The 27,992-nt window shown below is 35.3% G+C and overlaps 1 protein-coding gene across 1 annotated transcript; it reads right to left on the bottom strand.

The window, feature by feature from the left end:
• On the bottom strand, positions 1-27,901 carry LOC149794776 (NXPE family member 4-like). The gene is made up of 6 exons (XM_089964421.1): positions 27,815-27,901; positions 16,336-16,445; positions 14,819-15,260; positions 4,617-4,870; positions 4,213-4,265; positions 1-1,134 (listed from the first exon to the last, which is right to left on the bottom strand). The coding sequence occupies exons 1-6, from the start codon at positions 27,839-27,841 to the stop codon at positions 356-358; spliced, it is 1,665 nt and encodes a 554-aa protein (XP_089820547.1). The 5' UTR covers positions 27,842-27,901; the 3' UTR covers positions 1-355.
• Positions 27,902-27,992: the final 91 nt, after the last annotated feature.

Here is a 27,992-nt window from a genome sequence, read left to right as displayed (position 1 = left end):
TAATAATAATTCTTTAATGAAGCTTACATATCTAGTCACAAAAGACGCATCTGCGACGTGATGGTCTTCAATATATTAACAGGTTATGTAATACAAAGATCACGTGCATACACTCAAGTATATATAGTCAGTCACGCATTGATACATTATTAAAATGAATGTACTCATTATATAAATAGTGTAGTCAATATGTATACATATGAATATATCCTATACACAAGAATGCACACTACAGAGTTTCAGAAGATATGCTGTATATAGTAAATACGACTATTGTGTTTGTTATGTTTTTTTTCTTCTTCAAATTATAAAATGCCTTATTCATTCATGTTTGCCAAAAACACAAGAAGCATTTTTATTTCCAGCAAACAAATAGTAACATTAGTTTTACCATTTCTCTCACTATTTCCATATTAGGATGTATTTCAGGTATATCTTCGGCAATTGTCAGATCCTTCATGTCAAGGTAGATAATTCTGTCACGAAGGTCGCCAATTTCTTCCAACATAATGTCTTTGTACACATAGCCAAAAAAATCATTTAATCTGTCATATTCTCCTCCTGCACCTTTGAAGGAATGTGGTCCTTTTATCATTATTATTGCATGAGGATTTCTTGTTAGTAAATTTCTTGCGCTAACCACAAATGATTTGAATCTGTCCCGGAACACATCAGGATGGTATGATAGAAAGTGGGCATATAAATGCACCACAATAATTGCTTTGGTGTCGCTATCTATTTCATCAATATATGCTCTTATAGGTCGTTTGTATCTCCGTAACTCGTAATTTGGTCCAGTGAAAAATGGAAATGCGTGTGGTAACCACTGCATACCAAAGTCGAGTTCGGAGTTAAAACAAGAAGCTGGTTTGTGCCATTTCTCTTGGGTCCATGCCTCTGAATTCGGTTCACAACCCAATAAGTCTTTAAGTTCAATATACCATTGTCTTAAAGTTGAATCTCCGAGGAGATAAAGTCTTGTTCCATTCATACATTTTATATGCACATTTTTGTTCATTTCGTTAATGCAAAGTAACGAATTCCACTTCCTTCTAATGAAGAATCCAGTGGGTGATGTTTGATTCCAAAGTGATGATAAAGTCCATTCCTTACATTGTAAAATTTCGTTACGTTCTGTAAAAGAAATAACCATTTGTACAATAAAAAGTGTGCAAAGTTTGTTTATTGAATACAGCAAATTTATACTGGAGCAACTGTTGTGTAAGATTTACGCCACTGATACAGATTTACAATATTTAGCTGTATATTTAGCAACGGGTTTCACGCTATATTTGTTTCAGTAGCTATGGCCGAATTTTTGGGTATAAATTAGTTTCTGTAGTATGGTTGAACTTGATATCTGGTGCTATCACTGAATTACTGAAGGCCAGAAAATTCATTTTAAATCTCTTACCATGGTCGTGGATATTAGCTTCATTTTTTTTGCTGCTGGTAGTATAGCGTGACACTTGGGGTACAAACTGGCACTTGAGGTAAAAGGGAATATAATATTAGTTTAAACGTTTAACATTCGTTTGACACTTGTGGTAAAAGTGGAATATACCATTAGTCTTTAACACCACATTTCCCTTTGTATCAATAATTCTGTTTGCTTTTCCCTCTTGGTACAAAATGACATTATGGGTAGAAGTTGAATGGTAATGTTAAATAAGTCAATATGTTTGAACACACATCACCTAATGACTAACACTTACACCTACTGACCAACACCTTGTCTAACTGCTCTATACTTAGTTATCTATTGACGAACAACTAACGAAAGAGTAAGAAGTGCTTACACAAATACAAACATATACTGTCAGCCTGAAAAGGGTAGGAAGATGCTTGCTATATATACAAACGGAGTAGGAATGATTACGCACTCTGACCTTAAAGATATTATCATAACACCACACAAGAGAGTATAAGTGCTTACACATACACAAAAATATCTATATAATAATATGACTATTGCCGGCTTCGTAAATCTCTGACTGACAGTGCAATCTCTTCTGGCTCTTTCATCTTCACAGATTTAATCTGAGCGGGTATATTGTCTTAGGTGGATGTGGGTGGTTCTCTTTATCAAGGGAGAGAGGTAACCTTAATTCAATTAAACTTTAATCGCCAATCGTCATGAAATGGCAACAAATTGCGAACGTCGTTCTGTTTAGCAACAATACGCCGACAGAAGTGTTAGCACTAATTCACCTCTGTGATTTTGAAACGGTAATGATGGATCCATAACTAACACCATTCGCATCCTCAAGGCCGACATAGCGAAGGTCGACTATGAAAGAAAATGATTCGGATGCCACATAACATTATTATTTGTAACATTTTGTTACCCATACAGTGAAACGACCATGTTATGCTAAAAGGATCATTTTAGACTGTCGATTAATAGCGACAATTTAAAGTTATCTGGGGGATCGAATTTAGTACACCTTCCGAATTAACTTTCTCCACAACATCGATTCAATGATGAGTTTGACACGACCGATGCAAAAGTTCCCCTTTACATAATTCACATTTAACCACCTTCAGTTAGCGGATGATGCCATACATGCATACATACATACATACATACATACATACATGCACACAGATTTCTCTCTAGATCAGGTTCCCATTACCAAATGAAGTATCGTCCGGAGTAAGAACAATACAAATCAGCATTATTTCCCTATACAAATTTGGGTGCTCGAGTTACGCCGAAGAATTCCGATACAACGGAACAGAAATTGTTTTTGGGGGTGGGGGTGGGTGGGATATAGAAAACCATATTTACCCCAACAATGGACAGAAGCAGAACCCCCTTTGAAACACGCAGGAATTTTGAAAGATACCTTGTGTAGAATTAATGAAATACAAAAATTTGATGTGTTAGTTGTTTGTTATACGTTGAAAATATACCCTCAAGTCATTTAAGAAGATCCCATGTTTTGAGAACTGAATTGTCCCTATGGAAAAGACATTCAAATGTATCACGAAAATTATGTAATGATATTTCCAGTATCACAATAGCTCTCGGATACTTATACTATTATGACAAATGTAAGAAAGGATTTACCAACTGGAAACAACATATTTATTGTGGAGAGCGATGTCATGACTGTTTAGTACTCAAATCATCTGTTCCTCATGGAAACGAAATGATTTAATGCTGCACCAGCAGACGAACATAGGTGAGTCTAGCATTGTATCAGCGACAAACAAGCCCGACAAGAGAAACGTTGGCCTAACTGAATTTGTGAAATGATTTTTCGAACATTAGTCATTGTTTTTCGATAGTGAATTAAATCCCACATATTCATACATTTCTATCACATGTCCAAAAGTAGAATGTGTTCCGAATGAATTACAATATTGAATAAATATGCTGATTTACCAATAGTCTTGATAAGGTTGATGTACCACCACTCCTGATGTATGATAATGATATAATCTAGAATCAATGAATTTACAATAATCCAAAGTAGTCTCTTAGTGCAAAATGTCAATGAACACTGTAATTCCAGTGAATAATGTAAATAAGTGATTCATCTCATATACAACTAAAATCTCTGATCATAAATTCTGAAATACTGATATTAAAACAGGATTGAATAAATTTGTTTACCTCATTTTTATATATTAACTGTCACCTGACGTATAGCAACAAGGTCAGGCTTGTAGAACATTTTAAATTCCTAAATAAGGCTAGATTTTGAACCCAAATAATAGTAAATAATTTATTCATGACTTCTAAACATGACAAAAAGAAACCCTATTCACACTCAATGACAAAAGTGAAGCACACAAAATAAATTGAATACATAATTAAACAAATGAAGGATGTCTTTCTGAGGATTAATGGTAAATTCCCCTTATGTGGCGAGTGCCATACTGATGCTAAACATATGGACTACGGTTATATTCTCTTGTACCTAAAGTGTCATTATGTCCAAGATGGTGGTCTAACGTAATTTCCCTTGTACCTTAATTATTTTTGTACACCAAGTGCCACACTACATTACTGCTATTTACTGCTATTATTACTATTATTATTATTATTATTATTATTATTGCTGTTTTTGTTGTCGTCATTGTTGTTCTTAAGCACTGCTCATCATTTCAACTTTAGGGTGAATTTTGTCTAGTTTCATTTCAAATTTACTTAATGGTTATGCGTTTACAGTCCGTTAACAAGCAGAAAAATGCAATTCTTACCTTTGCTAACATAAATTACGATTTCATCGGAAATTATTCTTCCAATGGCATCCCTAAAAATGAAGCGAAATATGTTATTAAATAGTAAATGATACACGTTTCATAATGCTTTAAAAAGATAAATGAAGTATAGTCAAATCACTCTTTAATATGTAATCTAGAGATAATACCGATGTTGGTATTCGTAAGCAGGTAATTTAAATGTATACATAAATGGGACCATGTGGAACATAGCTTTAATACATGGATTGGTTTTATATTCCGATGGTCGCTGTACCAGGTTTGACTCAGTAGGTATACAGACGAAATTCTGAATGCGTGACCATTCCAATGACTAAAAGAGTTTCTTATTCTCTACAAATTCATAAATCTTGGAATTCAAACTTTCCTGATTATATACTAACTTAGTCAAGAGTCGTTTTTCAGCATCGGTTAGTGGGAGCTTTGTAGGTGGTGTTCGGAGTTTGGTTTCAACCCAATCATGGCAGAGAAGATTGTTGTCATTTGGCTTTCCACAGTACCAAGACATCCCGCCGTTTTCATTGGTCAAGTTACACACTGCCTTAAACCCTGGAATAACTGGGAAAGGATGACATGGTGTCACAGCTTCTGCTCTCTCTGTCTGGAATTTCCCCAACAAGGCTCTGGTGCCCGTAAGCTATAAAAAAAAAAAAACGTTTACGCTCATTAAATTTTAGAAATATTATCACTATCACAGTTTGATGAAGAATATGAATGGGTTTAAAACTAGGAGAGAGAAAGTGTATGGAGCCTTGCTTTTGCTTCAAAGCATGAGCCAAATTAACACGATGATTATATGGAAGGCTTAATTTATTTCGGTTGAAATCTCCATGATTTCACAACATACTATATTGTAGTTTATCGATTTAGTTTTTAACTAATGCAAAATTATTCTTATAGCGTGATGCCAGTACAGTATGTCTGTTGGGCTTTGTGTATCATATAATACCGTCGGAATTCATATCAGTAATAGGGACTTTCTGCCATTTTTATCGAGACAAGGTTAGTAGAAAGCAAACTATATAAGTAACCTTTCTAGAGAAAATGTCAACAGTTTATTAAAGAATTGGTTACAGTTTCTTAGATTTGTTTTGATCGTGAGTCCAGAAATCAAGTCTTAGGTATCTTGAATTTTCAAAACTTGTTAATAACTTACTACAAGCCTAACAAACAATACCTTAAACATACTAATCTGGCCTTGCACGAAGCGCAACGTGTATCACCAGAATATTGTCTGCTGGCAAACAGGAATATGGTTGGTGCAGTTTGAGCATCTATACAATATATGCAAATTTTTCTATTCCATCCGCATGGTCTACAAACAGGTGATGTTTTTATATCAATTGATGAAGTGTCTATAAATAGCTGTGGAGATGCCAACTTATCCGACTTAGAAATCTTATATCTCTTTAAATCTTGTATCAACCAGTAACTGAGGATGCTAAATTTGAAGTATCATTTCTGACTATCTAGGTGCGGAGACCCAATTTCAAATTAATACCTTATGGTCTCCAGAGCTGGTGGGTTGTCAACCTGTCGAACTGCAGGGCTCAGCATTCTAGCACATCGGCAAGTCGTTAGGGGGGTAAAGCATAATAACAATTGTGAACACGGCCTCAGTCATGATAGAGAGTCGGAAAGGTCAATGGGGAGCGCGGCTCTGAAGCCATTCATACTAGTCACTCGGTGCGAAACTGGTGGTTGCCTATGTCGCATATATACCTTAACACATAGGAAACACTAAAATATTCAGGAAGGCTGTCGACCAGTCCCGCATGCTGCGATTTTGAAATACTGAATGCAAACAGTTAAATATATTTTGTATGTTTCATTTCTCAAAAATCATTTCAATTTCATTTAAGCAACATAAACAATGATACGAAATAATACCGTACTAAATTCAACCGCTTTAGGAGAGAAACGAAGAACTATTTTACAAGTTGAGCGTCAAAGTAACTATGACAGTCCCAATATATTATGCCCACGTGTTTACAATTTTAAAAGCGTGAACAAATCTACTTTGTTACAAAGCAGCATACAGTACATTAAAAGAGTCAGTCTTATGATACGTAACATAGGAATGATATAATCCAATGTTTCAAAAACTATGAAGATTGACAGATTACGTCTAATGACGATAACATCGAGAAAAGTTGCACAAATCATGATAGTACGATTGTTTAAACACCGCATAATGAATAAGGAACAATATTATATTACTGTTATCTGTCTTCGATAGCAATGGTTCCGATATGTTAACCCTACCTACACCTTGGATATTTTAGCGCTTTGTTCTAGCGACATCTACTGGATTTCATAAGTTGCCTCCCTTAGTATGTAATGCCTACTAACCAATAGCGTGTAACAGCGATGCATTGTACATCGGCCGGAAATGGTGGAGGGAATAGAATACAAAAGGATACTTTGTAAGTTTAACATCGAAACTATGACTATATACTAGAGAGAAGCAATTACATATGTATTTGAGTGAAAGGTAATTGTACAAACACGGACTGGCAGTGGAAAATCGCTTAATTATCAGTTCACTCAAGTTGTGTGCTCCCCATGTCTCAATTATGTAGGAACAGTCTTAAAATTTGAACAACCTAATTTAGATTGGATGCGGTGGCATGCCGCCGTATCCAATGTCATTCATAGACCCAAAGCACAGAAATATCTGCTCGATACGCCAAGGTGTGGATAGGGTAATTATTTCGGAACCGTGGCTAGTGAAGATGACTGTTATCGCATACAATGCAGTCTGCATAATTTACGATAAAACTTGAACATCTGATAAATTTTACAAGGTCAAAAGACAACCATTAGACAAACAGATATACAAAACAAAGTTCCATTAAACACACACACATACACACACACACACACACACACACACACACACGTGGTGATTCAGTATACACACAGCTGTTTACGATTACACAATGGGGACGAATACATTTAAGATAAGTTTGATATCATATATACGCTTTAAAGGATGGAATAAAAGTTAGAAATTACTGAAGTGTCTGTTTTTGATGCTCCTCATGTTGGCTTGTATATAACACTTAAAGAAAATTAATCAGACAAAGTATTATCTCGATAGATCGTTCTGAATCACTGTGAAAAGCATTACTTATGATACCTATAATACGTTCCTTTAAGTTCAGTTTCTTGCATAGCTATTTGTAGCTACTTATAGTTTTAAAGGCTATTATTAAGAGGTATGTAACACAGGGTAAAACACTAGACGGTGGGCTAACATGACCAAATCCAATTGAGGAACACAATAACAATCATTACATGTCACTATACATAACTCATGTTAAAGAAAGAAAGAAGAAAATAGATCCAAAAAAAAAATGAATGAATAAATCTGTTTGGTTACCTGACAACATATATATTTGAATAAATATATTTTTAAAAAAACTTACGACTTCCTAACTTTATTGAGGAAAGTTTTAAAATCGGGCACATAATTTAAACTGACCGAGATGTTTACAGACTGTATGATTGCAAGGAAATGATATGCAAAGTATATTTAGCTCCATAAAAGTGTAAGATACTCAAACTCAGTTTCAAGCCATTAAACATTTTTGTAGTTACATTTTAATATTAAAAAATGGCGACCCTTGTAACAGATAAGACTGCAATTGTTAATCGAATTAAATAAACAGAAACCGATTGCAGACAAAATTATTCCGGAGTTAAGTCAAATCAAAACGTTTCATGTTTCCTGATCTTTGAATGTTGAACACCTTTGTCTGGTGAGGAATCATTTGATGCAAACAAATTATTGGACAAATTAACATAATCCGCACGAACCTAATAATGCAACAAATGAAAATACAAATAAATGACCTGACACAGTACAAGGACAAAGGTGTACCGTGAAAAAAGGTGAATGATTCACAATAATTTCACACGGCTAAAATATGATGTGTTTTACTCAAATAGTAAAAATGAATTCACTCAGAGAGTGAAAAATGAGGTATTTAACTCAAATAGTAAAACGATGAAAACAAAGGGATATATATCATACAAAATATCTTGACAATCCCAAAGACACTGGGTATTACAAACCCCAAAATTAGTCCACAGCTAAAAGATTACATGCATGGAGTTACACACTCCGTCACCAGTGCACTTGGCTACCAGTCCCACTGGTCAATCAAGCAGTCGGTATTCCAGGTAGTCACTGACCACCATTCAATTCCTTGGTGAATAAAGCAATCTGCGCCAACCAATCGGTCAGCAACGCACGATCACCTGCTACTCGAATAGCAACACTGTTCAATCAGCTCTATGGCTGATATGGTTCAGTTTTACAGCTGCTATGGTCAACTTCTATGGTTAGCTCTACAGCTGGTACCACGTTGACTCCGATCAGCTGAAAATACATCTAACACTGTGTACTCTGTATGACACGGGCATATACGATAACACGTAATGACGTTATATACGGTATGCTTTACAGATTACAATATCGGCACAATAATTCCAAAGCAATAAACAGGTTCAGAAGTGAACCTACCCGTGTCCGATAAGAATCCTACTGTACTAAACGTTTCTTAAAAATGCAACTTAATTGCTAATAAAAATCGCCTGTTAAGTCACATACAAGAATATAAAGTATTTGCATTATACTATGCAAGCCGGAGTTACATAGAAAATATACAAAAATAAAATCGTGGTAGTACAATAATTATAACTTATACACAAGACATTAATCAATAACTCACATAACTCTACAGCTGAATATGTTCAAGTCCTTAAAGTAGACCGTTCGCTGACAAGACGTTCCGTAATGTGAAGATTTAGTCTTACGGTGAGGCATTTATACACAGACGATGAAACCATACACGGAGGAAGTATTCGTTTTTTTTCAGATCGAAGGACTTTGCACGTGCGACATAGGATAAACCGAACTCACTGTTTCGAAATATTTAACAATATACATAAATCACCATCGGATATCATTGTACATTCACAAAAATCGAAACTCGACTGCTTGTACTTAATAAATAAATACAATTCCGTAACAGCACCAGAATGGCACAATTTGCAATTATCTGCAACATTGTTAACATTCCTCATCATCACGAGTGGAGATTCATCATGGCTAAAGTATCGGTAGAATAATATGCAAGAATATACTGGACTAAGATATCACCAGAGTTAGGTCTCCAGAAGATGCGTCAAACTAAGTGTAACAGATTGTGTTGACTTAATTGAGAAACTGAAGCAAAATGATCATTTTTGTTTTAATAAGTTGATTACCAAAGACGAGAAAATTAATGGAATGATTTAGTTTTAAAGATTGTTATTATATGACATGAAAACATTCCTGGTCTATATCAGAATATCAGGAGATACGAAATATTCATAATAGGTGCCCAAGTGGAAGCGAAAGAAGCATTACAGAGTCTTTATTTCCACGACTATCTGAGACATTGGACTTTATTTTTAGCGGCGAAGTACTAATTCTGATGGCAAGTGAAATGGACATCAACAGAGGTTGTGTCTTTCGATGCAATAACAACTTACACAAATTAAGTATTTTCATTAAACCGGAGTTCATCAATACTATTAATACCAACGTAGGAAAGAGTGCTATTTCTAAGGCTGAAAGTACCACACAAATTTCAGTGGACAAGCAAGATGTGAGCAATTGTGTAGAAGAAAAGATTACGATGATGACATTCCTAACGTCAGGTTCGCTAATATGGTTGCTTTTTCGGGAGTTCAGATTGTATAAGTTACTTTGCATTAAACACAGCTTTGCACGATAACGTTTGGCACTCAAAAATTATGGAAAATTTACGCGAACCTCACTTACGGACAAAGTTCAATTAGAGACAAAAGCAATATAGATGATGAAGTATACAAGCAAAAATATATCATGATACTTTATAGTTTCATGTGCTGCTGTTACTCCCTTTCTAACATAACAGTGAGAAATCCAAATACAATGTGTTTGAAACAAACAACGTGCTCTTAAAGTGTAAGAAAGATACAATTACGACCTCAATTTTTATACTAATTTTACACATCATTAAAATCTAAATAACACACCCACTGAAGGCCATAACAATCAAAGCATCACAATTTGGACTGTTGTCCTGAGCAAACAACGTATCCCTCCACCAATAGGTCCAGGCAATTCGACTGATATTTTGCCTAATTTAAACATACGGTTACCACTATTTAGTAAAAACATTTTAATTTTTGCCGTCAATGTTTGAATCATCGTTGTCTTCTAACGGAGAAGTATCCCCTCCACCATCACCTACCTACATAATATTTGATGCAATATACAACAGACATAACAATCGTTGATAGTAACCTACTTAATATAGCAGCTGTCGCAGTAATTGTTACATTATTAATATTAATCATATATTCCAAGTGTTCATTATCATTTCTGGGGTAAGTATAGAGACTTCAATATTTTGCCAAATCTTCATCACAACCCTCATGCATTTTGTATTTTTTTTTTAAAAATAGCAAATATTTTATATTTGACAATTGGACGAGAGTTATTCCAGATGAAGTGTGTATAATCAACTGGAAAAAGAATTGAGATTTGACGAATAACAAAAATATAAATAACTCCATTCCGACAGAAACCAAATAATACAAACTGGAATCAGGCTTTAATAATGCAATATGTTATACAATAAGATATAACGGGTATAATCGGACGGAAGAAGAGCTGAAACAAATGGATAAAAAAAGAGAGATATGAAATCTATGTTAATGCAAGAGATATTAAAATAATTTATTTATTCAACAAGTTGAATAAAGTCCAGCTTCTGCTAGGCTTGGCTAGGAAAAGCCGAACATTTTAACGAGCTTCAAACATTTAAAATTCAATCATTACTCATTTGTGATTCTGTTTCTATTCTAATAGGAATAGTTTAGAGACAAAAGATGAGGAACAGATTCGTTAATTCTGCCTCAGATTCTGCGCATTTCATTTCCTGGGCACAAACATATTCACCGACGAATGAAAATAATGCGCGGTTTTATAACCAGTAACATTCAAAAGTAAATTGTTTTTACAAAAGATAATTCAGAAATGGGAAAATATGAACTCGTTTTGTCCGATGGATATACCACACTCCCAAGGTCGTGCAGTATTTCCAATCGAAAAACTCGTTCATAATTTCCCGTACAAATGCAATAACCTATAATTCTAGCACGGTCTAACAATCATATGAAAGTGAGAAAACGTACCAAGTGCAACTACTCAATCTCTTACACAAATGTGGTGTTCTACATATGCTTGCCCACAAACAATAATGTTGTCGAAATATAATTTCAACAGACGATGGGTTTTAGTTTAGACTGCAAAATATCCAGAAGATTAAAGCGGTTTGATGTTCAGATCCAAAAACTATTAGAAGCAAATTTCTAATTCAATTTCAAGTGCTAAGGCAATAACGACGTTTGAAGAGAAAACAAATATATATATATATATATATATATATATATATATATATATATATATATATATATATATATATATATATATATATATATATATATATATATATATATATATATATATATATATATATATAGTAAGTTTCGATTTAGCAGTGCATTTAAGTAATGTATTTTCAACTGTCATATTTCTGGCCTTTATCTTTGATGGTATGATTCTTTAAAAGGTTTTAATAGCAAGGTAATAATGACGTCAATTTTGGTAATCCTTGAGATCACATAATAATTTTTCTCTCTGTTTGAGTTATTATTACTGGTTTCATGTAGTTTTTTTTTTAGTTGCTCCCCCAGTGCATGTTGCTGTTAACACAGCTATACCGTCTCTCGCTAGAAATATTTCATACACATTTACTGGTATACCAAACTCATTTTCAAATTTCCAGATATATTCTACTTTAAAGAGACATCTATCAGACCACTGACAACATTTATATAAATTATCTTTTGATTTTTTTTTATCAACATTATCCCTTGGTAACTTCAACACAGATTATACAACATAAAAGGAATATCTACTTTATTTGTGTTCATTATATACATATTGTTCATCTCAGACCTTCAGGAAAATTTATGATCGATTTTGGGGGTTTTATGAGCAGTTGATTTATATGCAATATAAGGTCTTCAAGTCTGTTACAATATACAAAACATGTACACTTTTACATAAGACCCACTATTTTTTAGACTGAAATATTAATATTTATTAAATAATTTACAAATTAATTAACGCAATTCTTGTGGTACAGTCATTTGCCATAACCTTATTCAAAACGGCGTTTAATTATAAAATACCAGGACGGAATTTATTAAAAATATCCGAATCTACTCATAAAGTAACACAGGAAAAAGATCTTCCATCTTGGAAATGTGGATCCATGGTCTGATATTAATTACGTTTTTGCGTCTTCTAAATTATACAAAGCATGATAATAACTTCAACTCTGTACACGTCTATTCTCATCATTAACAACTTCAGCTAAGCTATTTCCAAGGAACAATTTTAGTACTGTATTTTTAAATCAGCAATACAATTACCTAGCTTTGTTTTAAACTTTGACTTAGATTTATAATTTATATGAAGAATTGTTAAAGCTACGTTAAAAATCCAAATCACACACACACACACACACACACACACACACACACACACTAATTATGCTTTAACATATTTTGTTACTGAAAGGTAAGGTTATAGTTCTCTCTTACAAATTTCTCATCGTACAAGGTATACTATGGAGAAAGAACACGATATCATTTATCAAATAACAAAGAAAGTTATTGAATAACGGAAACTAAAGCATAACACAAGCAGCATGACAAGCCAGAGCACTACATAAAACACATGACAAACCATCGCACTGCATAAAACACAAGACAAACAATCGCACAGCAAAAGATACACGATAAAACAAAATCTTACGATTATCTTTTCAAACTTTTACCTCCGGCTGAAATTAATGAACATACTGTATTTTGAAAACCTTTTTGCGTTCCAAAGCACATTGGAAAACATAATCTATTCTAAGAAACAAAGACGGTTATCGTCATACCCCTCATAAAAAAAGTCAGCTGTCTTTTTGGAAGAATGGAAACATATATGTCTGATTTGATTGAAATTTACAGATTATTGTTTCATGCGGAAATTCACAGAATAGTCATAATATCTTTTTCTAGTAACATGTACCCTGTTGCTGACAAATATACATGGATTTATTTTTTTAGCAAGGTTAGTATATACAACGAATTCAATGGAAAAATATTCGTACACAACGAATTCAATGGAAACATAGTCATACACAATGAATTCAATGGAAATATATTCATACACAATGAATTCAATGGAAACATATTCATACACAATGGATTCAATGGAAACATATTCATACACAATGAATTCAATGGAAACATATTCATACGCAATGAATTCGATTGAAACATATTCATTAGATCTTATGTTATTGTTTGTTTACAGGCTGCGAGTGGTGACGGAAATGTCAAGTTTTGAGTAATATTGATATTTTGCCTTTAATTGAGACAACCTTCTTTCTTTACTGATGAAAAACATACATTTAAAATATTATTGAAATTTGTTAATTAGAACTTGAGATACCGTGCAGAAATTAAATGCAATGAAAAAGTCTATTCTCGATACTAATGACCATAATCTTCAAGCTTCTACCCAATACTGTAAAAACCTATTATATGTAGAGGAAGAAAATTACAAAATTGCACTGAACTATATTCGCTAAAACTTAAGGGCTTTGCCCAAAAATGAAACTCAACGGAGAAAACAATATTTAAGAAACCGTGATCTTTATCTTCATATCACTTACCCTCAATTCAATATATATTTTTATGAAGAACTTACATATCTAAAACCGCTCCGGTGGCCTAGTGGTTAGAGCGTCCGCCTCGGATGCGGGAGGTCGTGGGTTCGATCCCCGGCCGAGTCATACCAAAGACTTACAAAAATGGTACTAACAGCTGCTTGGCGCTCAGCATTAAGAGGTTAGTGTTAGGACTGGTCGGCCCGGTGTCAGGATAATGTGACTGGGTGGGACATCATGCTACATGTCTACGGCATGATGCCCCAGTGCTAGACATCACTATAAACTGCCACATTGCAGACATCTTAGCGATATGACTGGAAAATTGTTAAAGCTACGTTAAAAATCCAAATCACATCACATCACATACATATCTAACGTCATTTCAAATTAAGCACTACCCCCAATCCCCATCTCCCCAGAAACTCGTGCAAGCTTTGTGGGTAAACGAAAACCAGCGGATGATGACCTGATGTTCATATTACTGGGGGAACGCAAAACCAGCGGATGATGCTCTACTGCGAGAAAGGACAGCAGCTACTAATCCTACGATAAATTGAAACAGATGCACATTTGAATAGATTAGAATAGAAATGTAAGAGTTAACTAATCACGAGGGTGAAAAGAAAACAACAAACAAAAACAAACAAACAAACAAACAAAAACGACAAACAATTAAATATGATCTGGAAGCGGTAAGAAGCTAATAAATATAAGCGCCTTTTTCTTTTCTTTATAAACATTATTTCTACCTGTCTCCGCACGTGGTACAGGGATCTGACTGCCTCTCTTGGATAGAAAAGCATCACGCTGATACGCGAACGTCCGCTCCATAACGCCAACATCTCTACGAAGTAACTTCCATTTTTGTGATCGGTCACGTGACCAACAGAGCTGGCATCAATGCTAGGATCATACATTCGCACTCTGATGTCATCTCCACCGAAATCCCTTCGATGTCCATAACCATCATACAAGTCAATGCGCAGTCGCACCGAATCTCCTATTTTCAAATTAGACGTATCACTCAACATAATAACTTTAGATTTGCCGGGGTCGACGGTTAGCCGGAAGTCAAACAAAGGATCCGCCATCAAGGATAAACATTCGGGATGATAGGTGTACCATCTCAAGGGTTTTGTGCAACCGTACAATGTAAAATTAAAGTACAAATCTGTATTGTGCTTGAGAACCCTGGAAAAGTAAATGATAAATTATAGATAAGTATATCATTCGTCCACACGCATAGCAAATAATTTCATATTTCTAAATGCCTCTATCGTTTCAAATCTTTCTTTATACTGTTCATTGATGAAAATATTCTGAACTGAATCAGGATCCCCCCCCCCCCAAGTTTTCATCTTCATAAAACATCGTGCCAAAATATGTTAACCTCACAGAATCAGGATACTACTGGTCTCTAAAATGTCAATCTGTAACGAAAACAGGTAATTCTTGCACACACACTATTTTGTTACGGATCATATATACAATATACAATTTTGGATGTTGAGGTATTATACTGCAAATGATGACTAATGGCTATGAAAATGACTGCTGTGCAAATAATGACTATTTAATTCCTATGGAAATGATGACTAACTGCTATAAAAATGATGACTGCTAAGCAAATGATGACTAGTCGACTGCTGTGCAAATGATGGCTATTTGATTGCTATGGAAATGATGACTAACTGTTATGCAAATGAGGACTGCTATGCAAATGGTGGACTATTTGATTGCTATGGAAATGATGACTAACGGCTATGAAAATGATGACTGCTATGCAAATAATAACTATTTGACTGCTATGCAAATGATGGCTATTTGATTGTTATGGAAATGATTACTAACTGCTATGCAAATGATGAATGCTATGCAAATGACTTTTTGACTGTTATGCAAATGATGACGTTTTGATTGTCATGCAAATGATGACTATGGAAATGATGACTAACTGCTATGCAAATTATGTCTGCTAAAATTTCAGGATGATAATAGCATCGGTGAAGCTATTACTGTATCCTTTCCTTCTCTTTTCTATTTGACCTTGCACTTTAACCTTGGGCTTCTATTAAACTCGGGTATGGATGGATAAATAGATGATTATATGGAAGGATGGATACGAATGCTGATAGATGAGTTGGTGGACTAAGCAGATGTACAAATGGATGGATATACAACAGTTTATATGGACTCAAATGAATATAAATATTTAAATTCTTACTTTTGTGACAAAAAAAGAGAAAATCTGCTTTGACATACTTACATTGGCACATTGTCGTCGACGTGCTTGGATAAATGTTTCATTAATACATACAATGGACCCATTAGAATGAAGGATATGAAAGAAACTTTTTTGAGACTCAGATGAGGAATCTGCAATAAATAAATAAATAAATCAATCAATAAAGGCTCTAACATTATTGGCGTGAAGACAGTACTTGTGCGTTTTTATTCTTAATCTAGGTCACAGCCGCTATCCCACACGCATTTCGCTAATTTTAGCATAAAAGCTGCATACTATGTGCAAGTCGTAGATTTTTAATTCACGAAAGTGAAGTACTCAGACATTGTGTTTGATATCTGTATGCATGCTGAGAATTAAAAGGTGGACAACACCGTGCTACTGACTCGGAATGGTCCATTTATGTATTTACAGTATCGGAACGAATTGATATTGCAAGACAAACCGCACATTACCGGTTTGAATGTGTGTGTGTGTGTGTGTGTGTGTGTGTGTGTGTGTGTGTGTGTGTGTGTGTTATACCTTTAACGTAGCTTTAATAATGTTTCGGTCATATCGTTACGATGTCTGCAGTGTGACAGTTTATCGTGATGTCTAGCACTGGGACATCATACCGCAAACATGCAGCATGATGTCCCACCCAGTCACATTATCCTGACACCCGACCAACCCGTCCTCTCACTAACCTCTTAATGCTGAGCGCCTAGCAAGGCAGCTGTTAGTACCATTTTTAGAAGTCTTTGGTATGACTCGGCTGGGGTTCGACCCTTGACCTCCCGCATCCGAGGCGGACGCTTTAACTACTAGGCAACCGGAGCTGTATATTAATGAAAGAGCAGCAAAACCTCCTAGCAGGACATTTGTGCGAGAAGAAATAGAAACCGTTCCAGTAAATCCATAACTACCTCCATGAACTATTTTAATGGAGTAGTGGAGGTCCTCAGTGCGCAGGCGCACCATCATCAGTCAGCCGTAAAAATCATTGTGCCACGATCCTAATGAAATGGTTTGATCTTGTTGTAATAAAATTCGTTCATCATCAATTTTGATAAATGCAGCACAGACGATCCTTCATCGATTAGGTTTATGAGATTCAGGTTCGATATTTTAGTATGAACTGCGACTAAACCACCATCAAAGATCTTCCAAGATTCCAATTCCGGGTCCACGCTGAGCCTTCGAATCCTATCTTGTTCACTATCAAAGACATGGTCGACTCGATTTCGCTTGAGTAATTTCTCCATTGTTGTTTTCAAGTATATCAACGAAAAACATCACATAGGTGTGAAAATACAGATCATGATAGTCAGCTTTGTTTTTGCATTCGAATGCCGGCCAACCTTTGTTTCCATGTTTATCATCTTTTTCTAAAACACTTCACGCGACAGAGATGAATAAAACGCTTCAATTGGTGGTAACTGAGTTTCGGGAAACTTTTCCCAGTCGCTCATGTAATTTTGTGGGTATACTTCTTTTCTCGTTAACAGGTGAATGTTGGTGACATAATTTCGAGGGGTAATTATCAAGCTCCAGCTTGATCACTAACCAGTCCAAGAAGAAATTTATAAACTGTAATGAATCAATAAACTGTAATTGGCTAAGTTGAAATGTCATGCATTTTTTCATGTTTTTTGTAGTAAATCTTACTGGTTAGTTTAAAGCTGATGCTACTACTTGCATTTTTAATGACCTTCATACCCACACAAATTATAAAGCAATACAGTATTTTTGTGTATTTTATTTCGGTAGATTCTTATTCGGAAATTACATGAGTTGTGTGTGACACCTCTGTACGCGCCAGTGATATGACAGTGATCACGAACTTCGGGACCGGAACTTCCTGTCTCAGTGGAAGTAAAAGCTCCTTCACAGAACCACCAATGAGTGGCTGAGGAAACCTGCATGTGAACAGAGTTGTTGTCGAATCGCTTTTGCTGTAAAATCGAACGATTTAGCAAAACTCCTAAACCGAGTCACTGGAGTCACATACACGTTACAAATCTCTAGCCCCGGAGGAGTTAAAACATATATAGTTCTTAATGCGCATTTAATTATGCTACTAAATGGAAAGTCACCAGACAAGGTTGAATATAAAAATACATTACCCTAGATTTACTGCGGTTTTACAATTCTGAAATATAACAACACAAACGCTATAAATGATGTAATCGACAAAAGAGTTGAAAAGATTGTCGAGAAGATACACAAATACAAAATCGATATGGACTTTTGACAGATGAGCACAAGTCGAAGTTCATATTTTCCCATACCAACCATTTCGTTGCTCGAATTATTTTCCAACGCCAGAGAATGTTCGACCACCGTCTGTGATAAATGTAAAAGATCTAATGATAGATGTTTTGAATGGGCATTTTGGTCGGCGTCATATCCGGTTATAGTCAAGAACAGCCTCGAATATACCGGTTGCAGCTGGGTAAATTTAAATTAACCACTAGAAGCCAAGTTGAGACGACAGCGTCGTCCACTATTGATCTCTTTTACAACATCGATGAAGCCACTACCGTTGATGACATTGATACAAGTGAAAATAATCGAATGATACTCATAAATGTAATGCTTCAGCACCAGATCCCGGGCAATTATTCCCACGGGGTCGACACAAAACACAGTCGCGGTCCATTTGACTCAACGATACACACATGTAACTAAAGTAATTCGCGATAACTGTAACATGTTGATGATAGTTCGTGTTAGTAATGCCCATGGTCTTACAAACACTTGTGGGATGAGTTTGCGCGGACCACAAAGGTAACCGTCTAATTGGTTCCTACTATGAATTAGACAGGTGAGTCAAACACAAATATGTCTCACAAAAATACCGTACTGGTCTAGAGGAAACAATGTAACATTCATAATATTCACGATAAGCACATGAAATATCCGGCAGCGATATTATAAAAAAGCATGGTAAAGCGACGCCGTGAAACTAAATGTGAAGACCAGGAATGGATTCGTACTGTTATAAAAGGTCGAAAAAATGCCAAAGACAAACTGCACTAATGCAAAGGTGAAACATGTGGCAACGCTAACAGTGTCATGGTGTGACAAGACTAACCATCGTAAGTGCATAAATCAGAATTATTGTTGGGCCTATATCGACAGGAACTGGTGTTTCTGGTGGTGTTAGCAAATTAATTACGATACGATTACATTCACGAATACGCGAGTACTCAAAACTGCTTGAGCGGAACAAAGTAGTTTCCGCACAATTAGTAAACTGTATTCGGTAGCTAAAATAATTAGCGTGGCCGAATTCGAGACGTTAGCGGAATTGGAAATTCACCGACAACTTGAGCACAGATAAAGAACAACGTAGCGGAATTTCAGACAATAAAATTCGAGTGCACCGCCTTTTATTTCCGTGGATTAATGATGCATAGGTTGCACATAGTATGTGCCTTTTATGCTAAAATGAGAAAAGATCTTTCAATGCATTTTGCTAATGACTCATCGATATCATGAATAAGTAAATTCAATGTCAGTTTTCTATCACTATTATGAAATAGTTATAGATCCAATTATTTCAAGCCATTATTATTATATACATTGTGTGTTCAAGAACATCATTAAAACATGTTATAAGTCATAACAAATCATACATTTATTATTCTGTTAAGGAGGATTGGACGATTGATACCCAACCCAAATGAGTTTCGAAGCGTAATAAACTTCAATATCTATAATCATTACATTAATATTCTTTTTAAGACCGCAATGAACAAAATCCGACATACGGTATTTCTTTCTATGTCACATCCCTCGTAAATTGTCATTATTAAAATTACTGTTTAAAATATAAAACCACACATAAAAGATTAGTATTATTAGATAAAAGTGCTTATATCCACAATTAAAACCAAAATGTGCTCTAGAAAGTGATTAAATATTTCGCTAACATTTTTTTCGAAGCACTAGTTACACCAAGAGAAAGAGATATTGTACTGAAGACCATGGCAAATGACTAAGACGCATTCACTTAGCAATGTAAGCTATGCAGCGGTGACCCGCACAGCCTTGTCGATATTGATCGATTGCCAGCAATTAACCGAATCGTATCTGGTTTAATGAGTTTTAAAGCTATAGCGTCATTTTTGCCTTCAAATTGGCAAGTACTAAAATACCACTTTTTTGTATCATGTATTTCTTAAAAATATGTGTTGTTGATATTTGTTGAAAGTTGTATAGAGTGTGTGAGCCGATACGTAACAGCTGTGTTTACAGCCGATTAAGAATTGATTCATATGCCTGTCAGCAAACGTACTTCTTATGCCGATTCGTAAGTAAAATGAAGTTTAAACTCGGTATCATCTATTTGTAAACAGTAAAAAATGGATTCCTGTATGTTATGTGTTAGAACACAATCTCTGTGTCTGTCTGTCTGTCTGCAAGTCTCTCTCTCTCTCTCTCTCTCTCTCTAGTTTTAAATGTGTTTTGTTTTAGAGATAAAGAAATAGTAATAAGTTTTTCAAAGCTTTTAACAAATTCAGCTGACACCAAAGATGGCACATTATTGTATCAAATATCAAATTAATACTTTTTCCCATTTTTACAGTTTTAGTGATTTTACCGACTCCACTGTGCAGAATAAACAATCTATATAATTCAATATCGTAATCGTTGAACGTAATTTGAGACTCTCCCATCTTTTGAAATCAATGAAAAATATCATTTCTGGTGCTAAAGGCAGGTTGTGTCTCTACTCTCTCGAAATTTTTTCAAGATGGTTATATTAGAACAAAGCGTCATCCCATCTAAGCAAGAAAGTAGAAAGCATTACCTTTTTGATACCGACATTACTACTTTGCTATTAATGCTGGAAATTTTGCAGTCGCGTCTCCACATGCTGTAGAATCTATCACTATTGATCTTTGTTTGCAAATAGAAGAATTTGTAAAATAAATAACAAAGTAGCAATGTCTTAGGCACTTATACCAATATCATCTCCATTGGTTCTCAATAGCAGGAATATATGTATATTTGCATGCATATTGGAAGGATAATAACTGATATAAAAACATTCAACCACATTTTCAACCAAGTACACAGGGACTGAAAAAGTGATGTAAACAGGGATAAGCTGTTTATGAAAGTATCTTTACAGAGTCACATGAAGAAAGCTATAATTTCATGGAGGACGATACTTTTACAACCGAAACGTTACAATTATGCTGGCTTACGAGGACAGGCAATATTTTCTTCGATAGGAAAGCATCTCCAAGAGAAAGGCTTAATATAACTTTAAAGACAAAATTGTCGCAAGATCTTGCACAAAAGTGAGAATTTATCAACTAAAGTGATCGAGGGACATAAAAACATTTACATAGAGCCCTGGACATGACCCAACTTACAGCAAACAAAAATGTCCTTTTAATGTGTGGAAAAAGTTGTCAGGTATGGCCTGAAAACTAATACATTTGGAACGTCTAAATATAAAATTGATCAAAATGTTAAGAATTGTGTAACCCGGATGAATATAAATTTGAAGATTTAAGTGGAGAAATTAGGGATTGGAAATTTGTACCTGGTGAAGTTTGCGCTCTTCGACAAAAAGATGACTTGTACAAAACATGAAAGTCATCTTATATTAATAATCAATGGTAAATATTGTTGGATGTTGAAATAGAAAGATTATGTGTTTGATTTGTGAGCTAGAAACCACTTACAATTAGCGGATCACTACAATAAATAGTACACAGAAAACATACAGTGGTCAACTGAAATTAAGCAATATGGATCAAAGTATAATAAAATACTTAGTGTTTTGATACTTTGTACGATGAAAATAGTTTGAAATAAATCCATTAATAATTATAATAGTTGGTATTGTAAGAAGATCTTTGATAACACAATTTAAATCATCGCATATAACGTTAGCAGTGGTGTTTCTTCATTTATTTGTAAATTGATAATAAAAATGGTCATATAAGATGCTGAAGAAGATTATTGTAACATTTTATATATTTCATCCAGTATGGACCGAAAATAATTACGAAGATAATGGAAGACCTAAACTCCGTAAGTGATATATAAGGTACTATTGATACGTTAGGATCATTACAAGGATACGTTAGGATCATTACAAGGATATGTTAGGATAATTACAAGGTATGATTCATTTTTAAACAATAGAAGCAAAATAAATCAGGGCTTTTAGATTTTTATAAATGTAACATTACAAAACTAATAAAACGGAAAAGAAAAATATCACATGCCAAGGATGTAAAAGGTGTGTGCATATGTTGAAATGTAGCTGGTATTGTGGCCCAGGAAATGGTTTTGTATGATGTAAGAATACAGAGAAAGTTGGATCTCAATGAGTACAAACTATAACAAAGTTCAAAATTGTACGCTCAGAGAAAAAGCCCGTTTCATATATTGAAAATAACCATATTGTATCAAATGAAAAGATTAACAAATTCACCAAAAGCAAATCACTTAAAGAAGACAGATACGACAACCATTAATAGCCCTCCTACACCGGCAAACATCAGCATCAATATAAATGACTGATCAGTTCAAGGACTATGTATTTTAAACCATGTGCTGAACATTAATATTATGATATAATAGCCATGTTTGTTCTTATGGTTTGCTTTTGTTCTCTCTCACTTTCTCTTCTTTGATGTAATTGTCCATCTGTTGACGAATTATTTGAGATTATCTGCTGAAAGCAATTATTTTGTCTTACATCGTCTGTATTTATAGCAGTATTCGGTTCTGTTTTAACGCTACGGGACGACACTTTAGAGTCTTGGTGTATCCAGTAGACGGTATTCATCTACCATCACCACTAACAACACAGTCTATTCTAACTTTCAAATCTGAAACGTATTGTTGAAATATTATTGCATTGTTTAATCTGAGGCATAATCTGGTTCGCCTAAAATAATTTCCAAGGTAAACATTTTGCTGAATCTGGAACAGTTGAAAGAGACTGTGTCATATACATTTTGCTATGAACAGAAGTCCCTAACACGAAAATCACGCATTATCTGATGGTTTGAACTAACCTTCTAATACCTTTATCAGTTAATTCGTTATCATCTTGCAGAAAAAGTATATCTAACCGCTTATGTAGAGAAACATTGCAAACATTTTCTTAATTGTTACTATCCTAATATGCTAATTTATTCTTCATTAGTTGCATTCGCTGATTTCTTCTTCTTTTTCTTCTTCTTCTTCTTCTTCTTCTTCTTCTTCTTATTATTATTATTATTAACTGGTTCATATTTTCCATTCTTGTATCTAAACTCACAATGAAGAGGAATATTGTAGTTATTACAGTCTACGTTAAAGTGGTTTAGACTTTTGTTTTTACTATTTGAATAGAGGGCCCCGAGTGGCCGAGTGGTCTAAAGCGCTCTCCGTTACGGATCATTGCCATCTCATCTCTGTCTGCGTGGGTTCGAGTCTCGGATTCGGCCAATGTGGGTATGTGAGAAAGCTTGCCAGTAGCTTCTCGTGGGTCGGTTGTTCTTTCCGGGGTTTTCCGGGGTTCATCCTCCACCATTAATACTGGCCGCCATATTTAGCCTATCGTGTGCTGAAAAATGGCGTTAAACCCTACAACAACAACAACCATTTGAATTAAATACTAGCTGAAAAACTATGCCCATTCAGATAGTGAAATACTTTTTTGAACGTGGATATTAAAGTTATAAATAGATTTCACTGATTTTGGTATACTCTCAAATGTTAGTAATATATTCCGCATCCAGCTGTTTCCATCGTACTGCCCAATTAAGTTGATTATGAAATACTCTTTTCAATTCATTAATAATGTTATCATGGTCAAGTATATGAAATAATTTTCTCATTGCAGCTTATTTTAAAATCATTAAACATTTGTCCAATATCTTTGATAACTGATGCGTCAAATTGAAATGTTGCACATTGACATGAAACACTTCTTGTAAATTTCTTAAATCTGAAGTATATTATCATATTGCCACAAATCTTTACATTTTGATTCCTTGATGTAAATACGTTGAATCTCATATTGGTAGGGTTTTAATTAAGCTTAGAAACATTTTACAAATGAAAACAGCCATGCATCGTCTCTAAAATACGACCGCTCCGGTGGCCTAGTGGTTAGAGCGTCCGCCTCGTATGTGGGAGGTCGTGGGTTCGATCCCCGGCCGAGTCATACCAAAGACTTATATAAATGGTACTAACAGCTGCTTCGCTTGGCGTTCAGCATTAAGAGGTTAGTGTTAGGACTTGTCGAGCTGGTGTCAGGATAATGTAACTGGGTGGGACATCATGTTACATGTTTGCGTCATGATGCCCCAGTGCTAGACATCACCATAAACTGCCACACTGCTGACATCGTAACGATATGACTGAAAAATTGTTAAAGCGACGTTAAAAATCCAAATCATATCACAACACATCTCTAAAATACACATCAGAAGTAAAGCCTAGATGTGGACTCTCAAACCAAAATCGACGCCATCATTCAGAAATGAAAATTAAGAAAAAAAATTTAAAACCTACCCAAGGAAATATATATTTATATCACCACAATGGGAAAAATGAGGCGAGTCCATTTTCTTTTCTTTTTTAGTCCTGTGCGAAAACGTGAAGATCAAGACCGGAATCTGAACGGATTGTTTTAACAACTTGAGGTTTTCACTAAAGGACCTTTCATAGCGTCTAGTTTATTTCACATGACAAGTTTGCCGATTTCATTTACAACATAGATTCTATTCAAACATAGCTTGTAATAAGATTGGTTAGTGGTACAGACTATCACATATAAGCAGTAATTAATTCACCTTCGCTAACCAAAAGTCATAGATCCACTTCTTTCACGAAGACCCTTGACATGCGCAGGTAGACCAAACAGTGTCTTGATGTTGTTGTTGTTGTTGCTGTTGGGTTTAACGCCATTTTTCAGCAGACGATATGCTATACATGGCGGCCAGTATTAATGGTGGAGGAAGAACCCGGGAAAACCCTGGAAAGAACCACCGACCCACGAGAAGCTACCGGCATGCTTTCTCACATACCCACACTGCTGTGTCTTGAACAAATGCCATACTATGGATGCACATATTACTGCATATAGCAGGAGAAATCAATCAGCAACATTACATCTATTGGATATTCAAAATGCCGACCTCCGTGATGTCTGCATGTATTGACACAAAAGAAAACATATTTATAAACAATTTAAATGGGAAAACTAAATTATGACAAGCGAAGTTTTCTACGAATCCAGCAACCTTATTCCCAATTATTGTCGTCTATCGATGTAACTAACAATTTAATGGATCAGCTTATGTTGTTGAAAGATGCCGCAATGATTATTCGCAATGATTTTCTTAGGGAAATGAAACGAGCAATTTGATTGGATCGCAATCAGCTGCATCTAGCCAGACAGTGGAACGGTAAATGTTGTTTGTTCTAGTTACCTCTGTCAAAGGTCAAAGAGGAACGAAGTGGATAGTCCAACCGTGGCTAGCGAAGATGTAATGGATTGGGAGCATACTAAATGTCACTTCACATACAGTGCTAGGCACAGAATGATTGACAATATGTCTGTCACAATTAATTTTACTGGCATGATAAGGAAAGAAACCTATCAAGCAAATAATTCCTAGGTTAATCAAGCGGTCAATCGACCCACATTTTTCCTTATCATTCGATCGCCAATCGCTGTTTTTAATAAATAAAATATCAAATACCAAAAGCAGGCTATGAGTCAATTGCTCATTTAAAACTTTAAATGTTAGGCCCTTTAGACGCCATTGTTTATGATGTGGCTATAGTGATGATCAATTTGAAACAATATGTCGAGGAAAGGTTCAATTATCCAGCCAGTATTCATGGGAAAGAAATACTCGTTATGATAAAATATTAAATACTGTGATGTTAGAAGAATAAGCATTTTTCATTTTAAACTAACAGAGCGTCAAACACATATTTATCAGATGACAGTACTATTTGTGTAGGTAATTAGGACATAATCCAATTCATACCGGTGTAAGTACATATTCTGTCTTAGCAATGGAGGTAAAAGAACATGAGTTAAATAAGAGGTATACATACGTAATGGTAGCAAGACATTTGTATATCCTTCCAAGTATTGCCAAGTCATTTACAACTGCAATGTCATTTTTGAGATCATTGCATTTGCACATATATGAGAGAGAGAGAGAGAGAGAGAGAGAGAGAGAGAGAGAGAGAGATTGAAATAGACCACATGTGGGCACGTCAAATGCATAACAGTATTCTTGACGAACTGAAATACCAGATTTGCATAAATATTAATAGTTTATAGTACACGGTTTCTTGCCTTTCATATTCGTTGATTTTTATTTTTATAATGCACATAAACAGATACATTATTTTGTACGTTTTTGCGTTTTTGATTAGTATTTGTTTGTGTCTCAAACCTTGAAAAGGGATCCGTCAACCAGTGGCGTCGCTAGGGGGGTGCGGACCGCACCGGGTGACACCATCTCAGAGCGGTGACACCAAAATGAAAAATTGCAAATTTTACAGAGCACACACTGCTCGGTCTAGTTGGATTTCATAAGCAGATAACCGATCATAGTTAAATACATGACTAGCAGGCACAGCAGTGGCGTCGCTAGGGGGATGCGGGGGGGGGGGGGGTGCGGACTGCACCGGGTGACACCATCAGAGGGGGTGACACCAAAATGACATTACTAAGGATTCTGTATGGTCTGTTACGGAAGGATGACCATGGGGGTGACACCATGAGCTACCGCACTGGGTGACACCAACCCGAGTGACGCCACTGCCGTCAACTTCTCGGACTTGTGGCACTGAACGTTGTCACGTTTGTGTCTTACAGAACGTTTCTTGACAAAAACGATTTCTCAAAGATCCAGTACATCTGTTACGATTACTATATTTTGAAAATTGCACACTTGCACACGCACACTTCTATATACCTTATGTCAATGAAATAAAACTTTATACTTATACAAGAGTGACACGGTTGTAACAGATAACGGTTTCGTTCTAGATTTTGATTGTTTTTTTCATCATTTTACACACACACACACACACACACACACACTGTCCCACAGTTCACATCTCCCCCCCCCTTTATATGTGTACATGAATTTTGCATAAGTTTCTAGTATGATTATAATTACAGCCTGTCCTTATCTCATGAAAGATATATCGTCTTTATTAGTAAGAAAAAAAGAAAGGATGATAAGCAAGACAAGCAAAGAAGAGAGAAAAGTGTCGATATCCGCCCAGAAGGAACTGAAATTTTAAACTACAATCTACATGAACAAGTAAATACCAATCATGGCATCACTAGGTCGAGTGAGACACGGTACTTACGGAGTGGCTATTTATGTTACTGTCTCGGTCAAATGAAAATTGTAACCTGATATTTACACTATGCACATGTTCAAAAGGTGTCTTAAATACACACACACACACACACACACACACACACATGCTAATGATAATAAACTCATTACGGAATTACCTTTTTGCATATAGGCAGTGTCCTCATTGTCAGCGAGTCTCATTTCTTGCAATGCAGTAAACCTCGGCGTGCCTTTGGGTCACTGACAGACTATGAGAAATTATCTGTATATATGTATATATCAAGTGACTTATACATGCAGACAAGTGCGGTGCCTAATATATATATATATATATAT

Source organism: Sinohyriopsis cumingii, chromosome 7 (genome assembly GCF_028554795.1).
Source record: "Sinohyriopsis cumingii isolate HCF-2022 chromosome 7, ASM2855479v2, whole genome shotgun sequence".
NCBI lineage: Eukaryota > Metazoa > Mollusca > Bivalvia > Unionida > Unionidae > Sinohyriopsis > Sinohyriopsis cumingii.
The sequence above is the reverse complement of the archived record's forward strand: the minus strand, read 5'-3'. Positions and strand labels throughout refer to the sequence as shown.